The following is a 27,008-nucleotide window of genomic DNA, read 5'->3' as shown; positions in this document are numbered from 1 at the left end:
GCAATATATAGGGAACTTTTTGAAAATAAATGTATGCATTTTGTTAATACATTTTATGGTCTATAGTGTTTTTTTGTGTGTTTTTTGCAAAGGCATTTCTCATTGTGACTGTTATTAACCTATAATAATAACAACTTATAACTACTTATAACTGTACTATTACGCACACCGACTTGTATTTATTTGCTAAAATTGTTTAATTAGGGCTTGTACATGTGTGAATTTAAAACTATATTTTCCTGTTTTAATTATTTGTATATTTTATTTCCCTTTTACATTAAATGTCTAATTCCCTGTACATTGAGAGCAAAGTTAACTGAGGTCAAATTTGTGATTTCCCTCTAAATTGGAGTAAAAAAAAGTAGCAGAAAATAAATCAATTAAAGTGAAAGTAGCTCAGAAGTGTACTTTTTGTGCAGTATTTGATTAAAAGTACTCGGTGACGTTTTATCTGTGTTGGTTGCCATGGCACCGGGATGATTTATAACGTTTGTGTCAACTGTTGGACGTTTCGGTCGGCTCCGGTAGTCTCTCGGTGTAATTTCATTAGCCTGAGCCCCCCTCCGTTTGCCTGTTACGCAAAAAGCAGCGGCGGATTGTGATTTGCTGGCCTCAGCCCTCCCTCCTCGGTGGGGTAACTTATTACGGGAGTTTGCAGGCGGAGCCGGTTTCCCCGAGAGATAAATTGTGTGTGGTATTATTGGAGGAGTCGGGTACGAAACTGTCCTTTCGCGTTTCCTGTCGGGGGACAGTTAACAGTCTTGAGCTCGCGCGACACCTGAAACCGTTAAAACACCGTACAGAAGGAAAAAAAAAGGTGGGATACTGCCGTTAACATGTCTGGAAACAAAGACAGCGACGGCGGGTGGAAGACATTTCTGTGGAATTCAGAGAAAAAGGAGTTTTTGGGACGGACGGGCAGCAGTTGGTGTAAGTCTTCATTTCCTTGATTTATTTTTTAAACCGAACTAAAGCTAACCGCCGCTGAGAGACGGCGGTTAGTCGGACAAAACGTTAACGGTTGGTCCGTTTAACGGCTGAGAGAGTGGAAACTGTCGGTTTTTTTTCTGTAAACGTTTTAAATGTCTCCGTTTCCTGACTGCGGGGACAGACAGCACCTGTTAGAGCAGACTGGCTTTGACGTGCTGCGTCGTGACTTCGGTTTTTCAATGGAGGCTGTAGAAGTTGCTCTGAAAAATCTGATTTTTGTTGGGTTTTTTTAAACGGATAACGACTTGGCCATTTTGGACAAGCTACAGGTCGCGTGGACTTTAACAAAAAGGCTAATTATGCATATATTTTTCTTAAAAAATCAATTAACTCGCACTATTTTGGATTTTTTTCGATCTTTTTACACATTGACTGTTAGCTTATCTGAGTTTTACGAGATGCAAATTGAACAATTATGGTTGCCATACTGTAATGATTACCAAAGGCGTGTCCCGTATCGTGCCATTCATTAATAAACGTCCTTTATGAAAAGGTCATCTTGAAGGACAGTGTGTGGTGGGCCAGGACTTTAATCCAAATGGTGAAAGTTGGGTTGGGTTGCCTCACTGGTTTTGTATTTTCAACGAGAGTTTTAAAAAAAAAAAACATGGGACATTTTATCCCTCTCACCAGTTAAGCTCCAGTATACCAGGCCCGGTTACGCTTTCACTCAAACCCAACATTAATGCATGTAATGCCCGTTTTCAGTACTTTAAGACGGGGCAGTGCTCGCCTAACACGGTGAGCGGCGCTTGTTGATTTGATGGGATAAACCTCACGGTCATTATACAGTGCCCGGTAAGCTCGCTAAAGCGTTTTACAAATTATAAATGGCCTTTTTTTGTGTGTGAGAAACAGCCGCCAGACACCGCTTGGTAACACGAACAGATCACGACTCACATGTCTCAGGGGCCGCCCCTATATCTCTCCCCCTCTCTCCCTTTCTCTCCCTCTCTCCCCCTCCCTCTCTCATTTTCTCCTACTTTTTTTTCTTCTATCGGAAAGAAATGAAGCATTGGTCGACGCGCTCCAATGCAAACTCAAATAAACAGTTTATTTCCGAGAAAGGCTAATTATCACATGGAAAAAATCACAGTAATGCAGCTGCGGTATCGCCTGCAACAATGGCGAGTTTATGGCGAACTTACGGAGACCAGTTTAGGTGGAAAAATCAAAGCACTACATGTTATAAGTGTGGTATTATTACCACTCAGTACTGTGTTAGTATGCATCTATAACAGGCTCAGTGTTTGTCGTGAGGGAGGCTGATGTCGCACTCACTAAAAGCGAGCGATGTTAAAGCAACAGGTATGTCCTTGAGCCCTCGAGTTGCAGAAACCATCCGAGTCTGACTGCAAAACACCATTTTAACGCTTTTATTCAACGCTAGTCCACATTTAAAGTGCGATATGTCTATTTATATTGTTTAATATGAAAAATACAGGAGCTTCAGTGTTAGATAGGGGACTCATTTCATCTCTAAAGTCATCTAGATCTGATCTGAGATGAATGTTAAGGAGGGTAGAGGTGCAACAAAAACGTTTCATTCAATGTAAGACAATCTTTAAAGTGAGATGTTTCTCTTTTAGTTGTTAAATGTGAAAAATATAGGAGCTTCAGTGTCACTCAGGTGACTAATTTAAGCTCTGAAGTCATCTAAATCTGTCAGAGATGAAGTCAAAGAGGGTAGAGGTGTAACAAAAACGCTTTATTCAATCTTTATAGTGAGATGTGTCTATTTTAGCTGTTGGATATAAAAAATATAGGAGCTTCAGTGTCATATAGGTGATTAATTTCTTCTCTACTAGTGTTTTTGTGACACTGAGTCATAAATATGTCATAACTAAATGTTAAGGAGGGTAGGGTGCAACAAACAGTTTATTCAACGTTGGACCACATTTAAAGTGAGATGTTTCTGTTTTTATTGTGTAATATGGGACATACATGTGCTTAGATACCAAACAGGTGGCTCATTTAATCTCTACTAGTGTTTTTGAAACATTTAATGTATCTAAATCTGTTAGAAGTGTATTTTAAGGAGCTAAAAGGTGCAACAAACATGTCGGTAAGCGTGCACAGACATCATGCACAGAGTGTGGTGTGAAGTGTGGTGACGGTTTCTTCGCAGCATGCTGCAGCAGTCTGGTGGGGGGAGGTGCTCTCCATTCAAACTCTGCCTGTCACCACCAGTAGGCCAGCTCCTGAGCTATTTACATATCGGTGCAACAGGGTTGATGTCTGCCTACAAAATGGTGTTACTTCTGTCACCCACGTGCACTCACACACAACTGATAGCCTTCCTATAGAGCTTATGTAACTGGCTTTATCTAACGTCGAGCTCCTGAGACGCTCATATTCTGCTCTCAAAGAAATGTTCTTGATACTAAAATGAAAAGTCACAGAGCCACAAAGGGTTGACTAAAGAAAACAGTGACTCTAAACTGAATGAAACACCTAACAAAATTATTATTTTTTTTTTTTTACAAATACTTAATTTTTACTTCTCAGGGACTGTTGTTTATTTATCAGAGAAGGGGTGGCTAGGATGTGACTTGTTATTATTTATTTGTTCATTTTAAACCCTTCTCGAAGCTAAAAACTTTTAACCTTGTATGCCCTTCCCCTATGCAAAAATAGAAAACACAAGTCCTTTTCCAGGGCTTTTAAGTGTTTCCAAGGACTGTAGGAGATTCCATGATAATTTCTGTCTATACAGTTTCCCGATATGATAAACAGTGTTTTTTGGCAATTTTTTAAAAGAAGCGTTTTGACGGTGAAATCAACTCAAAATAAACTCGTATGCCCCTTTTCTAAGCTGAAATAAAAAACCTTAGTCCCTCCTAAGTGCTTACAAAACTGACATGCCTATCTCTTTTTGCACCACCCCCTCCTCCTTCACAAATAACGAACGGTCCCTTCGATGACCAATCTGAAAGAAATCCCTGCACATAACTCTAATCCCACACAGCTGGTCAGCACGAGTGTCAGTGTATAGTTTCCCTCTCAACAGGTGCGCATCCCTCAGCGGGCCTGCTTTGGCTGCCGGCACGCTCATAAGAAAATAGCTCACCGAGCATTTACGTCGGTGGCAGGCACTTTGACAACCAGTGGACACGTTGACGTGTAGATATTTTACGCTTGTTTCAGATGTTGAAGGGGTGTTTTTATTTGGATAAAGTTCATAAAATGTCCTCGCCTCTGCTGAGCATGAAAAAAGAGACGCTGCTCTCCTGATCGCATGAGCTGGAAACACTGCTCGTGTGTTCTCCGTGTGTATTTTGTGCCCAAAATTGCAGTATCAGAGTTGTCACAAGGCACGAAGAAGGGCCAGGCCCAGCGTGCCAGCAAGATCTCCTGCAGACTTCTCAGTTAACACGGCCTGCAGCAAGAGATAAGGACGCGGAGCTGAACCTGTTATCAACCCACCAAACTGGTTTCGCAGTGGCTGATTTGGACATGCAACTGGCAGCGGGAAGACGTTTTTGGAAAAGTGCCACAACAACAAATACTTGAGGAATCTGGGAGCATTGATGGCTGTCTGTCGGTTTTCAGGAACCCATAATCAGACGCCAAAAACAGCTAATGTAGTGACAGAAAGAAATCATATATGAGCAAGCCTTGGTATATATTTAGGTAGAAAGCTTAAATTTTGGGACAGTTTTCCACAGGTTTCACAGCCCTGTGTTTTCAGCTGGTCACATTTCTTTAACAGAAATATTAATATGCAAAATTTTAGGTTCTTTCCATCTATTCAAAATATGTTAATATATTAAATATTAAATACTCCCAGAGGTGGTCAGATAAACCCAATACTGCAAAAAGAGGTTAATAGAGTCATTGTAGGGTTGTTTCTAGTTTAGGATCAGACTATATTTTGAAAATTTCGGGTTTCATTTGAGCTTTGGCTATAAGATACAAATCACCAAGGAGCCACATGTTGCTGCTGGAGATTACCTCAAACATTTTAGTAGCACAGGGTGGTGGTACAGATCGAGTATCGTGTAGCCTAATACAGACAAGAACAATTGGGCGCATCACCAAGTGATAGAAACTTAATTACTGACATAAAACACACCGCCTACTGAACTCGACTGAAAGTAGGCAAACAAGAAATGCTAATTACAAGTTTCTGTTTACACCACTGACATGAAAAAAGCCAGAGGAAGAAAAAGTGAAGCCTTTTTATTTCAGTTAAATGAGGACAGTGTTTTCACGTCAAACCTGTTGTAAGTAACGACACAGTGGGGGGAAGGGTCCGCGTGAGAGGCGGCTAGTGACTCATCCTGTTGAGCTGGGACCGCAGCCCTCCTGCTGCTGCATAATCACAGTAACTTTTAAATTAGGTTATAAAAAAACAACAACCCTACATGGAGTCACCATTGTCCTTAAAATGGTTTCCATAACGAGGAGAGAAGTGTGGCTGTTGTAGTGTGGAGGCTCTGCTGAATGCAGTGGTGGGAGAGTATCCAGATCCTTTACTGGAGTATTAGTACTAATATCACACTGTCAAAGTACTTACAAGTTAAAATCCTGCATTAAAAATGTTACTCAAGTCAAATTATTTAAGTGCATTAAGAAAATGTACTTAAAGTATTAAAACAGGACTCTCACACATTTTCATGGATAACATTTCAGATCTTTCCATGACTCTTCAAGGACTCAGAATAAAATGTTTTTCTTTCCCGTCATTTTCTGGACATATCAAACTCTTTTCAAACACGATTTCAATACGTGATGGTTAACGAGATGCCATTTATGGACACATTGCAGCTTTGTTTCGTCAACAGCTACAAAAAACAAATTTGCCGTTATGTTACGTTAGGTGAAACGTTACTCACTGAAGATTACTTTATCACACGCAACAAAATTTCATGACTTTTTCAAAATTTGCTGTGATTTTCTTCTAAATCTTGTGGATGAAGCATGAAAAACATGACTGTAAAATTCCATGTTTTTTTCAGGTTTTCCATGTGTGGGAATCCTGCTTAAAGCGAAAGTACTCAATGCAGAAATAATTTAAATTATTCAATTAAAAGCAGCAAATCCTTGTTTTTGAGAAGATGGAACTCTGAAATGTTTTAGCACGAAAAACAAAATAGTTGCCAATTAATTTTATGTCAGTTGACCGATCTTTTTGGCTGCGCTTGTATATTTTCATGTTTTATGTGCAAAAATCTGTACTCATAAAGTTACCAGTTCATTGTTGTGAAGTAAGAAAGTACATTATTTCTGTCAGAAATATAAAACGGCATGCAATTCAAACACTCAAGTAAAGTACAAGTACATCAAATTTGTACTCGAGTGAAGGTACTTAATTGCATTTGTACAGTGTAGTTCAATAGGTTTTTCCCGTTTCCTGCTGGGTTTGAACAGTTCTTTCAAGACACAAAGTTTCTTTTTGAGACAATAAAAGGGAAACTTGTTAATTCTCTAATATTTGGCAGATTCAGTACTTTTCTAGTATGAATCTGAACGTACTCCATGGTGTTTTAACAAGATAACTGTTGCTCTTTAATATTTATTGGCCTTTGAATTAAAACTTGTATCTCGACTGTGGCGTTAAAAATGCTTTTTCATGAAGTGATGAATGGTTTGGTTTATGAATGTCAAAGTAAAGTTTACAGAAAGCTCATCCTGACTCTCCATTTCAAGATCTTTAAATGTTTTGTTTTGTCTGACCAACAACCCAAAAAAAACACTCTGCAACGATACTAAACAAACAGCAAATCTGAGCAATTTTTCCTTCATTCATGACTGAAAACATCAAATATCAAAATAGTTGCAGATTAAACAGTTGTTGTACTCCTTGTTGCAGTTTTAAACCGTTGAGATTATTAATGAAATGTTTGTTTTTTCCTCTTACAGTTAAAATCTTCCTCTTCTACGTGATTTTCTACGGATGCTTGGCTGGGATTTTCATCGGGACCATTCAGGCGTTGCTGCTCACGTTAAGTAGCTACAAACCCACCTATCAGGACAGAGTCGCCCCTCCAGGTAAAAACAGTCTTCACCTTTTCACTGGATGTTTCCGTTCAGGTTAACCCTTTGAAACCCGAGCAAGCCTGCTTGATGTCTTTCAAAAGCATTTGAAGAAGCTGATGAACAACTTCACAAGAATTGGCTCAACAATTCGCAAGAAATTTGTAAAGAAAAGTTAAAAGAAAGTGACCTGAAAATTAGCACAAAAAAGAAAATGACTAAAGAAAGTGCAGGTATATTATTTTTTTTTAAAATCTGTAAAATAATTTTCAGGTAATTTCCTTGTCACCTTTTTTGATCCCAATTCACAGGGCATTTCTTGCCAAGCTCCCACATTATCAAGCTAATTTTCTCAGGTTTCAGAGGTTTAAATGCTTGTGACAACTGTCTGCACAAGATAACTGATGACAGTCTAGGAGTTAAGGGGTTAAAGAGAGAGTTTTGGGCTCTATCAGAGCCGTGTTTGGCTGTGTGACGTCCCTGTGATGCTGTGGCTGTGTGTGGTTAAAAATGACGGTTGGGGCGTGCCTCAGAGCAGCTCGTCAATCAGCAGCGTTTCTGACCTTAGATAGGTTCAGCCATTTTGTCCTTCACTCCTCTCAGCCAGTCAATGTTTCCCCCCTCAGGCTGCAGGCGAACTGTTGTCGCTTACACCCACTGTGTCTGAAAATGACTCATGTGATTGTGTCACAGGCGACATGTTTATGTACACATGTGTGACCTAAGTTTGAAGCTCGTTCTCTGTAAAATAATGATTTAGTTTTTCCTGAATTTAGAGGCCCTTACAGCTTGATTTTCTGCAGAAAAAGTCAAACCTGTGATCGTGAGCACATCAAACGCCGCTACAGTCTCACTACCAGCGGTTTGAAATTTCCCGAGAGCTTGGAGACGGAGCAGATTTTAGGTGCCCAGCCTTGTCTTTGTTGTGCCAGTACTTGTTTGCACAGCACATGCTCTAGCCTTGGCGGTATTTTTAGCAGTCATTGTAAACGACCGGCCTCATGCACACGGGTTAGTTTGCCTGCCGTTTTGTCTGTCAGACGTCCACGGCTGTCGACAATCAAAGTGAGCCGGGGAGAGACAGAAGTGCGGAGCGCTTTGAGCTCAAGTGAGTTTCCAGTAGTGGCGTGATAAAGGAAACAGGGAGTAGTTAGATTTTTTTTTTTTTTTTCTCAGAGCTCAAGCCCGCCTCTCACTCTGGGGCTAAAAGTTTCCATTGTGAGAGAGACACACGTGAGAGTGGATGGGTGGGGGCAGGGGATTGGTGAACTTTCACAAGCCTCTACTGAAATTCAAATGACTAAACTTCCCTGTCTGTGCTGCTCGAAGAACCGCTCATAACTGTGGCAACAAACGAGCCGAGCGAGGACGAGAAACAGCACACTAAATGTCATGTTTGCTTTCACTCCTCTTACCCATCTCATTCTCTTCATGCCACGCCTCGCGCAGGCCTTGTGCACAAGGTCTGTGGAAAATTACAGCTATAAAGAGCTGACAGAGGCCGTCTGAGGAAATCCCCAAGACCCTTCACTGTGTGTTGTCCTAAGATAATAGACCCGAGGCTCTCTCTGGATCCTGCGAAGAATAGCTCACATGACATGCAGCTTCTGTCAGGAATTCACTTCAAAACCAACAAATTGTTTTTGATCAAGTTTCTGTTTTTAACTCTGCTAGAGTCAACATTTATTTAGTTTCTTATCAAAATAAATGTTGTGTTTTTCAGGTCTATCACACACCCCCCGCTCGGACAAATCTGAAATTGCTTACACTATTTCCGATGAGAAAACATACACGAAGTACATCGATGCCATGGACACTTTCCTCTGGAAATACGACGATAAGAATCAGACCGAGCAGAAGAATTTCGAAGACTGTGGAAGCAAGTATAATCCAACCACAATCAAAATCCCTGATTAACAGTCAAGATTTGTTTTTGTATTTAGATCAGTTAACAGTTCATCCTTTAAATAAAAATCTCTTTTAGATTTTTGAAATATTCTGTTCAGTTCTTGAGAAAAAAAAAGAATGAGCGTATTGACTTTACAGGTCTAATGTGTCTTTGTTTGGGACCGTTTGCAGGGACTCCTCAGTCATACAAGGACCGCGGCAGCGTGGAGAGCGACACAGAACCGAGGAAAGCCTGCAATTTCAGCAGGTCTTTACTCGGCGACTGCTCAGGCTTAGATGACAAATTTTATGGCTTTAAGGAGGGGAAGCCGTGCATCATCGTCAAGCTCAACAGGATCGTCAACTTCAGACCAAAGGTGGGTTGGTTCACGGCACGCTGACAACGTTTTAGAGATTTCCTTTTTACGGGTGCATTCACACAGGTGAAAGTCACTGCGTTTAGGATTAAAGTAATAAAAAATATTTCAGAGGGGTGTTCATACTTGTGTCATGGGTTTCTACTCGAGCGGGTTTTTCCTCGTGCTGTCTGTGCGGTAACACCTGAATTATACACCTCCTGTCCGAAACTGTCGGGTGCAGGGCCTGTCTCTTTAAGCCCCCTCCCAAAAAGCTCATTTTTACATCTTTTCAGCCACTACGTTTACACGAACAGTTTAGTGGAGCTACGGTTAAAGCTCGATCGGGCGATTCAACTGACACCTCATGGGATTTTTGATTATCGCCAAAATGAGCTCTGTGACAAACACGAGTTTATGATCTTTACAGGTTTTGTTCAACGATAATCTTCACAGATGAACTCCACTTTTGTGTGTTTTGAAGCGTAAATGAAATCGGCAGAAGCAAAAAGCTGTTGTTAGGCAATAAACTTAAACGTCACCACCCCGAATCGTTCAACAGATCAGATTTAGCGCGTTTAATTTTAAACGGTTAAAATAACAGAAACAAAGAGACAGATAAACAGATAATGTACTAGTGTGAGCGCGACTGTTGCTCTAAAGCTGTGAAGGCGGCGAGCGGGTTTAATGAGCTCTGAGTCTGCTGTGACGACGTCTAACGTCCCCGACAAACGCTGCGGTCCCATCTAACCATTTATTCTATTTGTCTCTCGAGTGTCCTGAAATATTTTTGCTTCTGTATGTCCACTTTGTCTCCCACAATTTGTTCTTAAATTTTTGTTCTGTACCGTGAGCTGCTGACTCGGGGACTATAGAGCATGTGCAGAGCGCCTCGGCCAGCTCAGGTCCGGCTCAGCTGTACACAAAAAAAATAAGTCGACCCCTAACCACATTATCTGGGTGTTAGCGCGACTTTCAGAAAGTCAACAAAGTTGAAGTTTTAGTGGGACTAACACAATAATTATAGCACAAAATGTCACCAACCAAGAACTTAGGCTACTGTGACAGAAATGAGCGTAACGGCACAAAGACAAAAAAAAAAACAAGCCACAGAAGAGACGCCAAAGATGCAGCTGAGGAAGAGTGAGATCAGGAAACCTCTGAACGTTATATCTGTTGAGTTTAACAAAGAAGCTAAAGAACGAAGAACGACTCCTCACCTGATGGATGATTTTCGCTGTAAAGCTGATCTGCGTTATTATGACATTTTTTTAAACTTAAAATTTTAAGAGCTTTACAGCACAAAAAGCCTAAAATAAAACCTAAATAACAGTGCATACAGTCCATGTTTGCTTGTTTTAAATATTTAGTCTTAACCTTTTAAAAACTGAGCTAATTGGCTGGATTCATTTCACAAACATGGGAGGAGGCAACGAGCAACCTAAGAAAAAATGAGCCAAAAATTAGCAAAAAAACCCAAAACTAAGTAAAAAAGGGAAATAACCAGGAAAAAGTGCTACAAAATATATTAGATATTTTTTTATATTATTAGCATTTTATATCATATCATAAATCAATCATAAATATGGTTTCTGGACATTTTTCTCAACATTTTAATTTTCAGGTTTTACCAGTTCGCAATTTCTTGCAATTTGCTCATTGCCTTTGCCCATGTTTCTAAAGAGAATAAATTTATTGTCAGGTTTCAAAGGTCACTTGTGAAAGGCATCTGAATGCAGCACAAGAAAAACAGAAGTCCACCCAGGTTTCAAAGGGTTAATTAGATAAGATAATCTTCTATTAGTCTCACAGTGAGGAAATTCACAATGTTACAGCAGCTCTGAGGTACAGTGTACGCAGCAAAAGAACAATAGTAAAAATAATCACAAATATCAAAATATGAAAATGTTAGATAAAATAATAATAGTCCCTGTTTTAACGCATTCGCCTGCAGACTCTGTTGGATTTGATGTCACTTGAACGCATCATGATGTGCTGCTTGTAAACAAAGTTTTTTTGGAGACTTCAGTCATCTGTCGGGCTGATCACTACAAGTTTGAAAATGAAAAACTCTGCTGGTGCACCGTTAAAAAGAAGTGATGTCACCAGCTCGAGGCTACATTAACTGATAATAGCCAAAACGTGACTGAGCTGTCGGAGGTAAAGAGTTGTATCATGGGTAATGTAGGCGGCAGATTTCGACAAGGAAGAATAATGCATTGAACTAAAAAAAGGTAATATCTCTGGTTTTGCTGCATCAATTTTTGATTTTAAAAGTCCTTCATGAATCAGACAAGATAATAGACATGCAATGCTAAATCAGTGGAGTCCTCTTTTAACCCATTGAAACCTGGATCAGCATCATTTCTTGCATTCAGACGCCTTCACAAGTATTTGACACTTGAAACTGCAGCAGGTCGGTTTGGTTTCTTTGGGGGAAAAACGCAGACACCAAGTACCGATTTTTAAATCAGATTAATTAATAATAAAGCAAATATGAATTAAACTCTTTTTTTCAGTCCACTAGATTGTATTTTACTGCAGTAAAAATGACTGAAATAAGATGAAGAGACTGAAAACTTTATCTTATTTGATAAAAACTGATGTTGAAAAGTTTTTTTTATTTGTTTCTGTTTTTAGATTCCCTCCAGCAATCAATCGCTCCCAGAAGGTCTGCAGGGCAAAATGCAGCCCAACGTGATCCCTATCTTCTGCAAAAACAAGGTACGTTTTATTTGCCAGCGTCCAGTAAAAACAGTGTGTGATAATGCTGCAAAAAGGTTCAGTTTTAATCCAAATTCAACTGTTGTGTTTGCAGCGAGAGGAGGATGAAGGCAAGATCGGGGAGATCAAGTACTTCAGCCTGGGCGGAGGCTTCCCCTTACAGTACTACCCGTACTACGGCAAACTGCTGCACCCCCAGTACGTGCAGCCTCTGGTGGCCATCCAGTTCACCAACATCACCCTCGGCCAGGAGGTCCGCATCGAGTGCAAAGCTTACGGCGCAAACATCGACTACAGCGAGAAAGACCGTTATCAGGGACGCTTTGACGTTAAGTTCAAAATCGACTCGTGACCTCAGCCATGACGAGCACTCTCATTTTGAAACAACTAAAAATGTAGAGAATAAAAGAGTTCAGATAAAACACCACTAGTCTTTGAACATTCATAATATACAGGACCTACACTTAATCTGTGTGCTTTACACTAGCTTTTTCCGTGTGTTTGTCGAGGGTTAGAATGTAAAATACAAGAGTAGCAATAGCAAATATTTATTCTACTGTACATGAAAATATTCCTTGAGCCATGGGATGTGTTCATCTATTACTGTAAAACCGCGATTCCACTACTGACGTGTAGCGAGCTGTGTTTCTGTCCCCAAAGTGTCATCCTAACGTGGTTTCTATATATTTTTGGAGTGTCCAGTGCTGTAGTCGAGTCCTGTTGTAATCTCTCCCGTCTTATGTCAGCTTTAGTGGTCCAAGGTGTGTGTGCGTGTGCTGGTGTCCGTGTGCAGGCGTGTTACTCTGTGTGAGTGTGTGGGGTGTGTGTCAATGTGCTCTGACTAACTGAAATACTAGCATGGTACTCTGAACCTTTAAGGCCCCGTGTTTGAGTTCATGACTGCGCTCCATGGAATCTAATTTTTATTTTTTAGTGTGGGTTTCTTCATCCGAGTTCAAGTTGACTGTGGAAGGATACATTTGTACGCCTTTTCTTTGTTGTTCACCTTTAGCTGTAGGATATGGTTTGATGACATTTCTGTTTGATACTCTTACATCTGTTCATTCTTAATTCATAGTGTAGAGCTTTGTGGGTCCAGCCTAGAAGACTGTCACCTCCATGGAAACAGTGGCAACTCAGTGCTTGAAATCTGTTTTGCTGGAGCCATCACGTGACGTGATGCAACTTACTATTGAATGTTTTAGCCATTTTCATGGTGGAAGAATTTTATATTTATGCAGTTGTACATTTTTTTCAAAGTGTAATGTATGAATCCAATACCAAAGTCGCTGGTCAAAAAAGTTAGAGAATATCAGAGGCAATGCAGTATCCCGTGTAATAAGATGTTTAGTCGGTGTGAAATACTTAATTCAATGTTGAAGATCAAAAACACTTGTCAGGAGTCTGCTCTTGTCACTTTATTTAATCTGCATAAGGCTGAAACAATAAAACAGAAAAAAATGAGACAACTGTCAAGTCTTTGAATATGTAATGTTTTCTTGTCACCGTCACCCGTCCAAAATCTTGAAGAAATACTGCACCTGTTAAAAAAAAACAAAAAAAAACCCAGAAAATAAATGACAGTGCAGACTGAATTAAAACTTAAAGTGAAAGTTCACCACAAAATCAAAAATTCATATATTTCCTCTAAGCTGTCGTGCTGTTTATCAGTCTACATTGTTTTGGTGCGAGTTTCCGAGTGTTCGGCATATCGGCCGTAGAGATTTCCACTTTCTCTCAAATATAAACTAGCAGCACTCGGCTTGTGGTGCTCAAAGTGCCAAAAAAAGATACACTTGAAAAACTCAGCAGCAATATCTCTGCAGAAATCATGACCCGGTTACTCAAGATAACCCACAGACTTGTGAGCGGTTTCATGTAGTAAAACTAAACTACCCGCGAACTGTATCGATGTGCACAAAGAAACGAGCATCTAAGGCCTCCAGGAGCAGCACCAGGCTCTGAAATCAATATATTTTAGCAGCAAAAACTGGAATTAAACCATCAGGGTTCCTAAACCGTACAAACTGGTTCCCAGTAGCTCACCTGGTAAAGTGAGCATCCTGTCCTATCAAAGAACGGGAAAAACTAATGTTTTTAACATCCGTGTTACTTGAAATTTTATCGCCAGAGGAGAAGTCACATAAAATGCAGTCATCTCATAAGAATAATAATAAAATATCACTTAAGTTTTGTGCAAATCTGTAATTGAAACCTGCCTACTGTGAACTCTGAAGCTTTTATGTGTCTCAAAAAAACAATTACTACTATGGCTAAACTACAGGACGTCATGCAACTGTGGAGTTTCTTGTTTCTAACCTAATGTTAGCTTGTTACTTCTGGCAATTGCATTTAGGTTTTAAAAATCCTTAAAGTGGCGTTCAACAACACGTTTAAGCACCATAAACGTTTGGTTCCCACAGAGCTTATTTTCTGCAATAATCCAAAATCCAACGGAAGAATCCCGCAGGCTTTTTGATGAGGGAACCAGCTAATGCTGCGCTCTGTTCAAAGGTCGAGATATTCTGACCTACTCGAAAAACTACAATGAAACGGCACTCAAAATCAGAGTTCCTATTTGTGAACTCTGGAAAAGCCCATGTACCCCGACTTAAGCAGTCTGAAGTCACACAGCGATGACAGCACCCGTGGACGCCACCGAGGCGCACACTGTAAATGATAAGAAATCAACAAAAAGGCAACATAAAGTATATTTGCATGTATTTAATTAAAATAATACATCTACTATCATATAGTAAAACCTGTTCTGCATGTAAATGTATATCAAAGTATTAGTATTTAGTATTATAATATTAGTATGTTTTAATAATATTAGTATTGAATATGAATATGTTAATAAAATATAAGGAGGAGGCCCTGCTGATGGTGCATTTGTTGGTGCACGAACCACAGAAACACAAATTCGTCACTGTGTCATGTTTTTCTTTATGTTTTGAGTCGTGCACCTGGAACTCTTGGAAATCACAAGCTGGAAATTTCAGGTTGGAAATCCCGACCTCCGACTTTGAATATAACGCAGCATAACCTCAGCGTCGGCCTGCAGAGTAACGTCATCCCTGCAGCACTTTATATATTATGTTAGAGAGAAGGCGGACATCTCTACCGCCAATACCTCCAACAATCGACCACTCACGCCAAAACAGTCCAGAATAATTAGCAGCACTACAGGTAAGAGGAAAGTTGCGTATTTTTAGATTTGGGATGAAACACGTAAACATCAAAGTATGAGCCAGTTTCCTCTCTGATGTCAGAATGGTGCTATTGTCAAATCCAGAGTAAATTCTCCTCTGCAGCGGGCCCGTCTCGGCCGCTGTGCTCCAGTCTTGGGAAAATGGCAGCTCAGTCAGTCACAGGCTAATGTTTAACAAGGAGGCATTTGTCCCGGCAACAGATCAGGAGTGAACAATGACGCTCGATGGGTCAGACCCACTCCCTGCAAAACAATGGTTTTGTTTCAAATTCCTCTGCCATTCTTGTTCTCCTCAAAACGCAGTGTGAGCTGAGGTTGCCCCGGCCCACAGAGCGGAGTCATGAGACTCGTCTAAAGACTCTCACAGAGTCGGGGGTTTTGTTCTTGGCTAAATGTAAGGTGGTTATTTATGCATGGACCGAAGGACGGCGGATCAGAGGAACTGCAGATGAAGTATTGTGGGTGTACAGTACACGGAGCGCACAATGTGACATGCCACCCACCTCCAGGACACCGTCCTCAGGGAGGTCTGTACAGTGGACGGCGTTTTTCACCTTGTCTTTGCCGTAAAGGGCGCGCAGCGTGTTCGGACGAAGGTGCCGGGAAATTTCCTGTTGAATGAAAAACATGTTGATTGTGATTCCTTCAACTCATAAAAACAGACAAATTATCTTTTTAACATTCAACTGCAGAACTAGAGCTGCAACGAACAAACATTTCTCAATTAATATCAATAAAATTTCATAAAATAGTGAAATATAATCTATGTTATGACACGCTCGCATTTAAAGGGACAGTTCACCCTCAAAATTTAAACTTAATATTTTCAGTCCTACCTGTAGTGCTATTAATCAGTCTGAGTGTTGGAGATATCGGCTGCTTTCTTCTTAATAAAATGGAGCTTGTGACACTCAAAGTTTCAAAAAATATGTTTGAAAACTAAACAGCAATGTCTCTGTCCAGAAGACATTGCTGTCAAGTTTTTCGTCTAGACTGATTAATATCACCACAGGTAAGAGGAAAAATATGTTTTTTTACTTTGGGTTGAACTGTACCTTTAAGAAGGATTAAACCACAAAACATTTGACTTTTTGGCTTAAGACCAAAATAAATCATTTGATGATCACAATAGTTGCCAATTAATTTCCTGTCTATCAACGAATCGATTAATCAACTAATCGTTGCAGCTCCACTCTGCTCCACCGACCTGGAACTAAAAGTGAAAAACACGGAAACATCTAACTCCTAAAAACAAGTCCTGTGTTACAGATACAGCAGTTTTGAAACTGAACATCCTGTTCTGTTGCATGTTACGAAGACACAATGATTACTCAGCAACTGGACATGTGATCCTGAAGAGGAAGTGACACAACACTCACACTCAGCAACCTTTTTACACACTGAACACGAATAAAGGCATAAATTACTACTGGCTTGCTATTTAAATTTCAGAATTTAAGCAGGGTTAACTAAAGATAATCTCAGTCTCTTGCTACAGGTAGTTTCACTTTTCCTTAATTTCTACGTAAAACATAATTTCCATGTTTAAATTACATATTAAAGCTTTCATTCTACTTATTTTTATTAAATTAAACCATAAAATAAGTCAAATACAATGTTCTAACCTTTAAATATTCTCTCATTACTGTACACAAAAAATGCATTAAGGAGACACCAAGTTCCCCTTTTTACTGCTCAGAAATGCACCTTTTTTCTTTCCAGGCGGTGGCTTTATCTCGAGCGTCTGTCTATTTCTCCTTCAACATCAGACACTCCCAAGGTCAGAGCCGGGTTACTTCTGCTGCCTCCAGGAAATGCAACCCTCCCACAGGGTCCGCCATCAGGGGAGGGACAACGTGAATAATTAATTCTCCAAGTAGACGACCATTAACTCTCGGAGAACGCAGACGGTAAATAACATACAGTGGTCATGTAAAAAGCAGACTGTGATATTTTATGCTTTCAAAAAGCCTGTGTAAGAGGTATGTTTGAGCGGTCGGGTCAACATCGAAGCAAACACACTGATCAAAGCCGACCACTGAAACCGAACCTCTTTCTTTTTATCCGATAATCAACAACATAAGAAGGTTTGTTTTGTCTCGGTGAAGACTCGGAGTCTCACAGCAGAGGGAACCTTTCCTATGACAACCTCTTTATCCTCTGGTGGTTTATGAGAGCGCGCACAAAAGGCAGGAACCAGCTTCAAGGTCATGAATCAACCTAAACAAAAGGTTCAAATGATCGGTTGTACTACACTGAATTGACTGCGAAAGAAATAAAAATTGTTGCAAGGGTCAAGGATCATGAGAACTGTGGTTCACCTGGAAACTGCGGGCCAACTGAGCTCTCTTTCAGCTCTTCTCAAAACGATGTTTTGAAGTTACAGATTTTCTCAGGATGATTTATGTGTTTTTCCAAAGATTCAAGATCTGTAAGTCTAACTCATCACATCGTGTGTTATTGTTTTTATTATTTAGTGTTCGTCATCTGGGTCACCCCTCTGTTCCCCTCCGTGTCCAGGGTTTCCCACACATTCATTTATTCGTGGCAGCCCACTACAACTGACCTATCGCTAAGCCCCGCCCTCGAACGCCACGAGCTGATCACATTTTGTGCAGGTACACAATGCACTCGAAGACCTCCATCGAAAAAAGCACCAGAAAATTAGATTTCCCTGTGGTTTTATTCACATTTATGCATTTACAACTTAAAAAATGGTCAAACGATGTGCATGGGGTAAATGCCACACTGATGGAGGTATCCTGAGAAGCTCGCAAATAGAGTGTATTTCATCTCCCTAAACCTCAAATAAACAGAGCAAAGTGTCTCCTTTGAATTAAGCAGCTCAACATAAAGAAGATAAACAAACATGGATGTCAAAGTTTGTACAAAGTATAAAGCAACAGAGTGTTGAGTGCCAAATCTGCTGACAAGTATATATAACCTCCTACATTATGTCGGCAACATGGTGTATTACGTCATCTTGCAGCAAATTTTGCTAGGTAACATTAGTTTAAGTTGGCTAATAGCAGCTAACATTATGTCCAACTTCAGCTTCGTAACGATAGCTCGTCATGTCATCTGTGCAACCTAGTATTTTTGTTCTTTGACGATCGGACATCAGTGTTAACTGTAGCAAAGCGTAGTAGTTAAAGCCCACCCAACTGAAAACGACTAACTTAGCTGTACCGTTACAAAGAAAGCAAAGGCTGGCTAACGCTAACAGCACGGCATAGTGAAGCCCTTTTGATGGCTGCGTGAAATAAGGAGCTTCTGTCCCAAAAAGTTCTGTATAGCATTAGCATCTTTGGATATGTCTTAGACACTGACAGTCGCCATTGTTAGTTTCAGCAGCACGCCGATTGTTAGTCTTGGTGAGCTAAGGGGGCGTCGGTTACTGAGGTTAATTAAAACATCTGCCACAACCGTTCATTAGGAGCACTGTTGAAATACATTGACCATTTGGGTATTTATTGCACCACACTCTCGGAGCGCAGAGCATACTCTGGGCACAGACGGAGCAGCAGGCGCGGTGAAAGTGAACTTAATTGTTAATTCTGCTGGGTCTTAAAGTTTGCTTTCAGTCGCAGCAGCTGCTCATTAATCAATCTGATCCGATCAGCTCTAATTGAATCAGTAAATTAGTTATCCACCCTGCAACTCACAAACTGCTGCTGAGGAAAAAACTGAACTCATACAAAACCCTCACAATTTACAAATATATTTACAAATATATTAAAGTTTGACCACCGACCAAAAGTCTGCAGCACCCTCAGTCACAAACACGGCCCTGAAATACTTGAATTTCTTTACTTGGGGCACTAACTCTTTCTAAACCCAGAGAGGACAGTCCACCATAATCTGCCAGAGAACCACAGGCTCAGACTTTGAGGTACTCACCCTGACCTTTTTACAAACTGCCCCAGTGTATGCTGGAGGTCACGGTTCACGGTGTGATCAAGCCAACAGAAACATACTGATCAGAGAAATATACACTTAACATTTGACCGAGAGGAGAAAATACATCGCTGAGAACTTAAACCCTCTGAGAGGTCTCCTTAATGAGTCATTTTAAGAGGATATGGAGCTGGGGAACAAAGGACCCTGGGAACGTTACACTCCCGCACTTTTGGGGTTAGAAGTATTTTTAGCCATGCCAGTGGCCCGGCCCTGGGGATGCCAGTGTTGATCTGTTGGTCGGTCCATCATTAGTCTGACTCACCGGATGTAGACTGTGGCCATGAGCCCACCATCGGCCCGCTATTTAGGCCGGCATTTCCCCACCCCCCCCACTATCTGGGTGCTACTGATCTGAAAACCCCTTTCAACGGAAATTTACCTATTTCGTTGTTTTTTTTTTGGTTTGTTTTACTGCTTTCTTAATGTTACATTGTTTTGTGTTTTTGCAGTTTGCTCATTATACGCATCTGTTTTTTTTTCTTTTTACTAATCTGTACTGGTTATTATATTGCCACGTGTTTTTCACTTGAGCCCGACCAATATATCTGTCAGGCAAATTATATTTTAGTCTTATTTAGTTTAGTTTTAGCAGAACATAATGCAGAAAAAGATGTTCAGAGTAATTTAGGATTATCAAAATCCAAATGAAGTTTACTGTTTCAGTGCAATGATGTCATTTTTTGACAGTTATGTTTACTGTAAAACTGCCTTCATTTGATAACCATGTCTTAGGGATAACTGCATTACATAATTGCACACAAACACACCTATTTACGAGTTACGAGCACATGAACAGCCCTCCAAAGTCATAATTACCAGTGGGAAATTGGGAAATTTGATGATACCGAAGTTGTGACATTTGTGTTTCAGGGCAGCAGAAATGGTGGAAAGCATTTGATCATGTGTAAAATGTATTATGGTATTATGGTATACATAGACTGCTGTCCATGTAGCTTGACCTGGACTAAATATAAACATATAACATAGAATATATACATATATAAATAAAATGATATGCAAAAATATGAATAAAATGTAAACAGTTTACAACCTCTTATTCAAACTTGCTCTTAGCATTTATCTTCTTTCATCTTCTTTGTCGTTTCCAAGTTGTTCCCACTTTACAACCTCAAAGCAGACGAAAACAACGAAATTGGAATATCGACTTTCAAATTTGGAAACTACGACCTCATGGGACATCACCTGATCGCAGCGTGAGTACGGCCTTACAGAGCTGCGTGCATGGCTGCAAACTGAACTGGCTTGCAAAATAACATCAGTTTCTGACATTATATTCAAGTGATGCTGCTTCACACTATAGGAAGACTTCACGAAAATTGTTATTGGAAAACTCAAAATTTGTAAGTACTGGCTAAACTGTAACAGTGGTTTCTCGAGTACCGTCATCTGGCTAATTAGCATAACTGTGAGCATTAATCAGATTGTATCAGTCAGACAGATTTTGAACAAGAGGAAACAAAAGCAGGACTCTACATGGTCGCTCAGCTGAGAAATACTCGTCCTCAGTATAATATTAGAGTCTGTATTTCTCAGAAAACTCGATACAGAGCCGTGTTCATACTGTAGACGAGGCAGCGGCCTGTTGTTTACGTGTCGGCTGCCACATGAGACTGAAGCCAGCCATGATAAAGGGGAAATTAGGGGGAGATTTACTTAGTGATAAAAGAATTCTTTGCAAAGCGCTGCTCTCTGTAATTGCATTAGCTGCCCATGAGTGACCTACTGTCAGTGTTTAATTTGATTTTAATGAGTCCCATTGTGTGCTGGACTGATTTTCACGTAACAACTGCCGCCTTCTGCGGACAGTAATGGTCGGGGCAGAGCGACCCGATGGTTACATGACCGTCCAGAAGTCTAAAAATCTCACGTCTGATCATTCATGCACCGCTGACCGCCCGACCCCGCTGAGGTGAAGGAGTCTGACCGCACTGCATACGGATACCGCTGTGGTCTGGGCCCAACTTTCCGTGACTTTAACAAGTTTTCAAGACCAAACATTCTCTGAAACGACCTCCTTATCAGCTCTTTTTCATTAATATATAATAGCTTTTTAAAATATATATTATTTGAAAAACAGGTGAATTCACAACAAGATAAGACCTAAAGATTTAATATAACTGAGCAGGGCAAGCAACTTTAAATGACTGGATTTTGTATTTATTTTGCTGCCAGGCATCCTTTTCTTGAATTTTTTGGCAAGTTTTAAAGTAAAAAAAGGCTTTTTTAATAAAGTTTTTGGTAATTTTTTTTAAAATTCAACTTTGGCCTTTTTAAAAATTCTGGCAATTTTTAAAGACAAAAATTTGGCTAGATTTTATTTTTAATTATAGGTGTTGTTGTTTTTTTAATTTTACCCTTTTTTTTGTCTTCATAGATTTTTGGTAATTTTTAAAAAAACAGAAAGGATGATTTCTCTAAAAATTACAATGGTCTTTAACAGCTTTGCTTTTAAAGCTGGTTCACCTGTTAGTCCCATCGTTTTCTTCTCCTAAAACAGGAGTTGGGTTTTCATTACAGCAGAATGCTAAATGTGTAAACTCTACACCAAATTAATCAGAGCACACTGGGCCAAAGTTATATTTAAAAGCTATTTTTAAAATGGGGTCCAGCACAGTTCATATAAAAAGCATACGAGGTTTTGCCTGTATCATTATAAGGAACAGTACGAACATTCACACGTACATTTATATGCTGGTGAAAGTGAACAACTTCTGGAGATAACTTTTCTTTAACTACAGCAAGGATGATGAAAAAACACCTACAGCCACACCAAAATCCAATCTCAATCCAACACAAACAAACCTCTAAATATTTATCAGTTACTTTTCTAAATATTTATCAGTCCACAATCGACATGAACCACTCTTCACATCGTCATTAAACAGACAGATGGTCGACCTTCTACTTCGATCAAAACCCCAAAATGTGTTACTTTTATATGTATGTTTATGAAAAAATGTCAGAATGTGTTTTTGTTTTATTATATCTGCACTTAAAAAAGACATCACAGGGATTTTTGTATTTCATTTTAACAGGTAAGCAGCAGAAAAGTGTCATCTCGACCTTGAAAACACAAACTGACTCAACGCTCTGTGGGAGTGACTTTAAATTATCTTGTAAAATGATAATAGGCTCACATCAAATAAAAAGTAAGATCAGATAAACAAGTCTTGCCATCGCCAATAAAAAAGGAATTAAATGAAACTTTGTTGATGTTATTATTGATAACAGACGTATAGCGTCCTCAAAGACTCGCCCTGTAACTCTTGTATCTTAATCTCCTCTTATCTTAAATTTACAGCTTTAAAGCTGCAATCACATTTCTTGTGTTTTTATTATTATTACTTTCTCTTACACTATTTTATTACCAAAACTACTATAACTTCTACTACTGTCCGTGAGCACATCGCCCACTTTATTTTTTATTACATATAACAGTTAACTACACAATAAAATAAAAAAATCAAGGTTGTATGTGTATAAAATGTTTTATGTACATAAAATATGAATAATTATTAGGAAAAAAAATTGAAGCTCGGTGGAGACTTTGACAGTCGTTTCTCTGTAATCTAATTCTAATATCTAGTTAACAGTGGGTGTAATTAGCTTTATTGGTTTAAAAAACAGCAACATTAACTTGTGTAATCAGAGCGATTCAAGCTTCTGTTGCTCGGATGGATTTTTTTTGTGTGTGTGCTACAGTGCACTAAATTTAGCATAGTGACCAGCTACCAGGAACAGCTGATATCTTTCTCCATAAAAGCATTACGCAGATGGGTCAAAAATCAATAAGAAAAGCATATTTTTAACCAGCGTGATGCATGGATAGTATCTTGTGTGGCGGGGAGTTCAGGCCTGTTTGATCATCGCTCTCACTCGTCATCTGCTGAAAGACAAAGCGAGGCAGCGCAGCACGATGAGACCACTGAGCACGTGCAGCGGGGGGCGCAGATGATTTATGAAGGTGCTGATTTACAGGGGAAGTAATGAAACATGGTAGAAAAGAGTGGAGAGACGGCCTTGCTCAGGACTGGCTAACAGAGGACCGTTGTGTCTGTCCACTCTGATATCAGGACACGTCACAAGACAGAGCTCGGTCTCATGACTGAGTCGGCATAATTCAAAGCGGCTGAGGGCGTGGAGGTGTGAATCCATGAGCCGAGATATATGACGCCTGATTTAAAGTGTCATGTATGTTTCTGCTCTCCTCTGTGGGGGAAGATTACAGTCAAAGGGACAGTTTGGATGTTTTGGAGTGAGACTGTATGAGGTACTTATACACAGTCAGTATTACATACAGTAGATGGCGGCCGGCACAACACAGGAGGTAAGTAATGTACTGCTGTAGATGGGGAGCAACCTAAAAAAATCAATATCAGTTTAAGTTTATGCCAAATTTAGAATATTTTTACCGCTTTACCTTTCGTCAACTATTTTCAACATGAAGCTGTAATCCATGCTCTCTTAAAAATCACCAGTCTCCTTTGACAAAAACAGTGATTTTATCTCTCTGAATTAGGGATGGGCATGAGCACTCAAGCACTTGTTTTGGACGTCAGTATTCAATCAACGTGTAGCGTAACCGCCCAACCTCCCACATTACATTACTATCGGTTCCAATGATTTTTTAGGCTTCATTATAATCTAAAAAAACAAAGTTTCTTAGTATTTTTAAGTATTGAAATGTTTTGAAGTTTTGAATTTGCCATCTCTAATGATTCGGTGTCGGCATAAGTTTGTTGGGACTTCAGCGGCTGGGCGTCAGGTGTTCGCCTCTGGTGCTGCGTAACCTCGTGCTGATCGGGCGGACAGCGAACTGAACGGGGGCAGAGTGGCTCCGTGCTCCGAGAAAAGTCCGTTTGTGCTGCGACTAACCGTTGTAATGCCAGAATCAGAGAATTTGCGGATTTCCTTATGCTGACTTTGAATTTATGGTTTAACAGGCTAACTGAAGTCTGACTGTTCAATATGTGAGTTTTAAACTGCACTTGTTTTCTATTATCGGCCAATTTACACTCCTATTCTCACATTAGACTTTTCTGTAAGCACTTGAATACTCTATAATAACATTATTATTATTACTTAAAATGCCCATCCTCACACAGAGCGACGTTAGTCGACTGAGGACAAACTAACAAACTGAGGCAGAGTTAGACAAGCAACTCCCGTGTTTTGCGAGGTAAAATTACATTTTTTGTCAAAGATTTTGAAGAGCATGTAGATGAAAATGACGGCTTCAGTTATACATTGAAAAGAGCTTTCTGACATCGAGGTAAAGCGGTGAAAATATTTTAAATATAGCGCACAGTTAAACGAAATATTGCCAAATATATATTTTTTTGTTTTGGTGGCCAAAATACAGAGCGTCCATCCACAGCAGGACATCGCTCAGCTACTGTGGTGGTCCTTCTGCCTGTTTCTGAGTGCCGACTGCCGTCTTCTTTAGGTACACTGGTCCCTCATACAACCCCCCAAAAATTTGAACAATCCCTTAAATTGATCCACCATCAACTCCAATGTGATAAAACATGCTTGCGGTAACTTAATGGAGCCACTGAGCTGTGCAGTCATGTGCTTTTATTCACACAAGACCTGCGTCGTTTATAGATTAGACTGAAGTCAACTGGAACGAATCAATATTAGCCGGTCCACAAACACCTTTACTATTAAAAATCATTCTGACCTCTTCATACAGTCACAGTGTTTGTCCTGTCCCACCTGATAGCGACATCTGGAATGTCTTCTCACACCTCATTTGACGACAAAATGTCCTGTACTTTGGTACAGAGCAGAACAATGTTACAGCGATGCCCTGTCGGTGACCTCATCAGCGAGCCTGTAGCACGCTGATCTGGTCCACAACATTTCTCCTCTGAGGTCTGAGCGCTGCTGTGACTCTCCATTTATCTCCTGTATCAAATGGCCGACCTCCACCGAAGAGCAGGAGCGCTAATGTTTAGGTTATTTGTCAGATAATAGAGAGGTGGTGAGGCGGAGGTCAGGGAGTTATGAAACTGCTTCAACTCCCAGTTAGTCAGAAGAGTCTGAAGCAATCAGGGAGGTTACAGAGGCTTCAAAGGAGAGGAGTGTGAGAACAAACGACAGCGGCCGAGAGAGACAACCTCTGACCGCAGCCTGAACTACAACCGGTACAAAGTTACACGCTAAAATATAGTTATTCGTTTAAAAATTAAATAAAAAAAAAACCCAAAGTGCAATCCCCTTTAATTTATTTACCACGTTTTCTGGGGATTTAATTTGTGTCATTACACTATAAAGATAATTTTAAAGACGATAAAAACATTCCTCATACACGGTTTTAAAGGCTGCGCTCAAACTGCAAGCCTCCGTGCTCAATTCAGATTTACTGATGATTTTTTTTTGCCGATGTTCAGATTATTTCTAAACTGTGGTGAAAACCAGATTGTAACGTTAACTGGTCCTGAACTCAGCTGCACGGACGTAAGAACAATAACATCACACGCAGCGTGCTGTCGTATATGGAGGCCACTGAAGTCAGTGTTTACGGTTTTGTTTATAAGTCGATGTGCAGTGGAGGAAAGCGAATTTGTGAGCAGATGATGACAAAGAAGAGAAAGAGAGACACATTTTTATTCTGGCTTTATGTGAAGCTATGGTCCTACGTGGAAGCAGATCTGAAGCCAGGGTTGGTGGATTATGATTTGCTTCACTGAAACAGATTTCATCCCAAACTTAAGGGTGTCCATGTGTCAAGGGCTACCTTTAACTATATTTTCTGTTTGTATCCACAAAGCGACAAACTGTGACGTATGTCGATCTAGAGAGACATAAAAGTTGCATGTACTCTGATATGAGTGTTCGGACTGAGGCTGCTTTCTGTCAGTCCTCCGTCTTAACAGTTTTATTACTAAAATACATTGAGCTCCATTTGCAGGTCAGGTTCAGGTGGTTGACCATTTAAAACATTTTAGTTAAATTTATTTTCATCATTGGAATATTCTATTATTAGGTTATGTTCTTATCATTATTAATCATTATTATTATTTTCTTTAATTGCTCGCACCATGGGGTGGAGGGGGGGCTTGAGTGGGTGGAGGAAAGTGGGCATAAGTGTATAGTGAACTGTCATCTGTCTGTCTGACAAAAAAAATATTATATTATCATGACAGCAGCTGATGAATGATGGGCTAATGAAGCCTAAATATTTCCTTTTTTAGTTAACAGTCCGCCCCCAAAGTGTGTGCTTAGAAAAGCTGATGACCCCTGGTGTAGTGTCATGTGACCTGGAAATCATTAGCCAATTAACTAACCCCTTTCCTGCTCTGTGTCTGGGATGTCGGTCAGATTTTGACAGTGGCCTGGAGGACCGACGGTTTAGGACAGAAAGCATGAAAAAAGAATTAAATAAATTGAATTTAAAAAAGGAACAGAGGAAAAGACAAGACATGACAAAGCAGAATTATTTTTAACAAGACTGACAGCTGAGTCATGGGCGACTGCTGGACTGGCGGTGGGATCGTGCAGGTGTGTCCCTCATTTTTATGGTGGCAGAGCGTCTTATCATTAGGATCCACATCACGCTCCAGCGCAGCCCTGCAGCGCTGGTTCCACAGCACCCACAATCACACACATGCATTGCACATGTTTACACACTTGCTCACACAAACACACACACGCACAGACCATCTCTTTTACGTAGTCATAAAGGCCTCAAAATCTTTACAGTGTGCACTGAGCGAAGGCTACAACAACATCCTCCAATTCCTCGAGCCCTTTTTGTTCAGAATCCTTCAAAAGCAACACGTCACTCCTTTTCAGCCGACCAGCATTTGAAATGAAATAAATTTGATCTCAGGTTTTACTGAAAATACAGAGCTCCTCTGCCACCTGGCTTCCAG

At 40.1% G+C, this 27,008-nt stretch overlaps 2 protein-coding genes and 1 long non-coding RNA gene across 4 annotated transcripts in view; 2 read left to right on the top strand and 1 right to left on the bottom strand.

Annotated features, from left to right (window-relative positions):
* Positions 1 to 673: 673 nt before the first annotated feature.
* On the top strand, positions 674 to 13,405 carry atp1b1a (ATPase Na+/K+ transporting subunit beta 1a). The gene is made up of 6 exons (XM_042483678.2): positions 674 to 930; positions 6,856 to 6,984; positions 8,693 to 8,848; positions 9,049 to 9,233; positions 11,853 to 11,936; positions 12,031 to 13,405. The coding sequence occupies exons 1-6, from the start codon at positions 837 to 839 to the stop codon at positions 12,286 to 12,288; spliced, it is 906 nt and encodes a 301-aa protein (XP_042339612.1). The 5' UTR covers positions 674 to 836; the 3' UTR covers positions 12,289 to 13,405.
* Positions 13,340 to 27,008, bottom strand: part of nme7 (NME/NM23 family member 7) — a 36,932-nt gene continuing 23,263 nt past the window's right edge. For both annotated transcript variants that reach the window (XM_088078067.1, XM_042483677.2), the window contains 2 exons: positions 15,651 to 15,758; positions 13,340 to 13,477 (listed from right to left, as the gene is read on the bottom strand). In XM_088078067.1, the coding sequence (XP_087934193.1) occupies positions 13,445 to 13,477; positions 15,651 to 15,758 (141 nt within the window). In that variant the 3' untranslated portion in view covers positions 13,340 to 13,444. The remainder of the gene's footprint in view (positions 13,478 to 15,650; positions 15,759 to 27,008) is intronic.
* On the top strand, positions 16,857 to 26,186 carry LOC148189616 (uncharacterized). Its single transcript, XR_015776675.1, has 3 exons — positions 16,857 to 17,057; positions 20,218 to 20,321; positions 22,164 to 26,186. It is a non-coding gene; the product is annotated as an uncharacterized LOC148189616 (long non-coding RNA).

Source organism: Plectropomus leopardus, chromosome 5 (genome assembly GCF_026936395.1).
Source record: "Plectropomus leopardus strain MGB_pleo_1.0 chromosome 5, ASM2693639v1, whole genome shotgun sequence".
Taxonomy (NCBI): Eukaryota; Metazoa; Chordata; class Actinopteri; order Perciformes; family Serranidae; genus Plectropomus; species Plectropomus leopardus.
Note: the sequence above shows the minus strand (reverse complement) of the source record. Positions and strands in the feature narration are given on the sequence as shown.

Coding starts and splice junctions, on each gene's coding strand:
- atp1b1a (XM_042483678.2), top strand. CDS start 837: ATGTCTGGAAACAAAGACAGCGACGGCGGGTGGAAGACATTTCTGTGG. Junction 6,985..8,692: donor GGACAGAGTCGCCCCTCCAG/GTAAAAACAGTC, acceptor TGTGTTTTTCAG/GTCTATCACACACCCCCCGC. Junction 11,937..12,030: donor CTATCTTCTGCAAAAACAAG/GTACGTTTTATT, acceptor TTGTGTTTGCAG/CGAGAGGAGGATGAAGGCAA.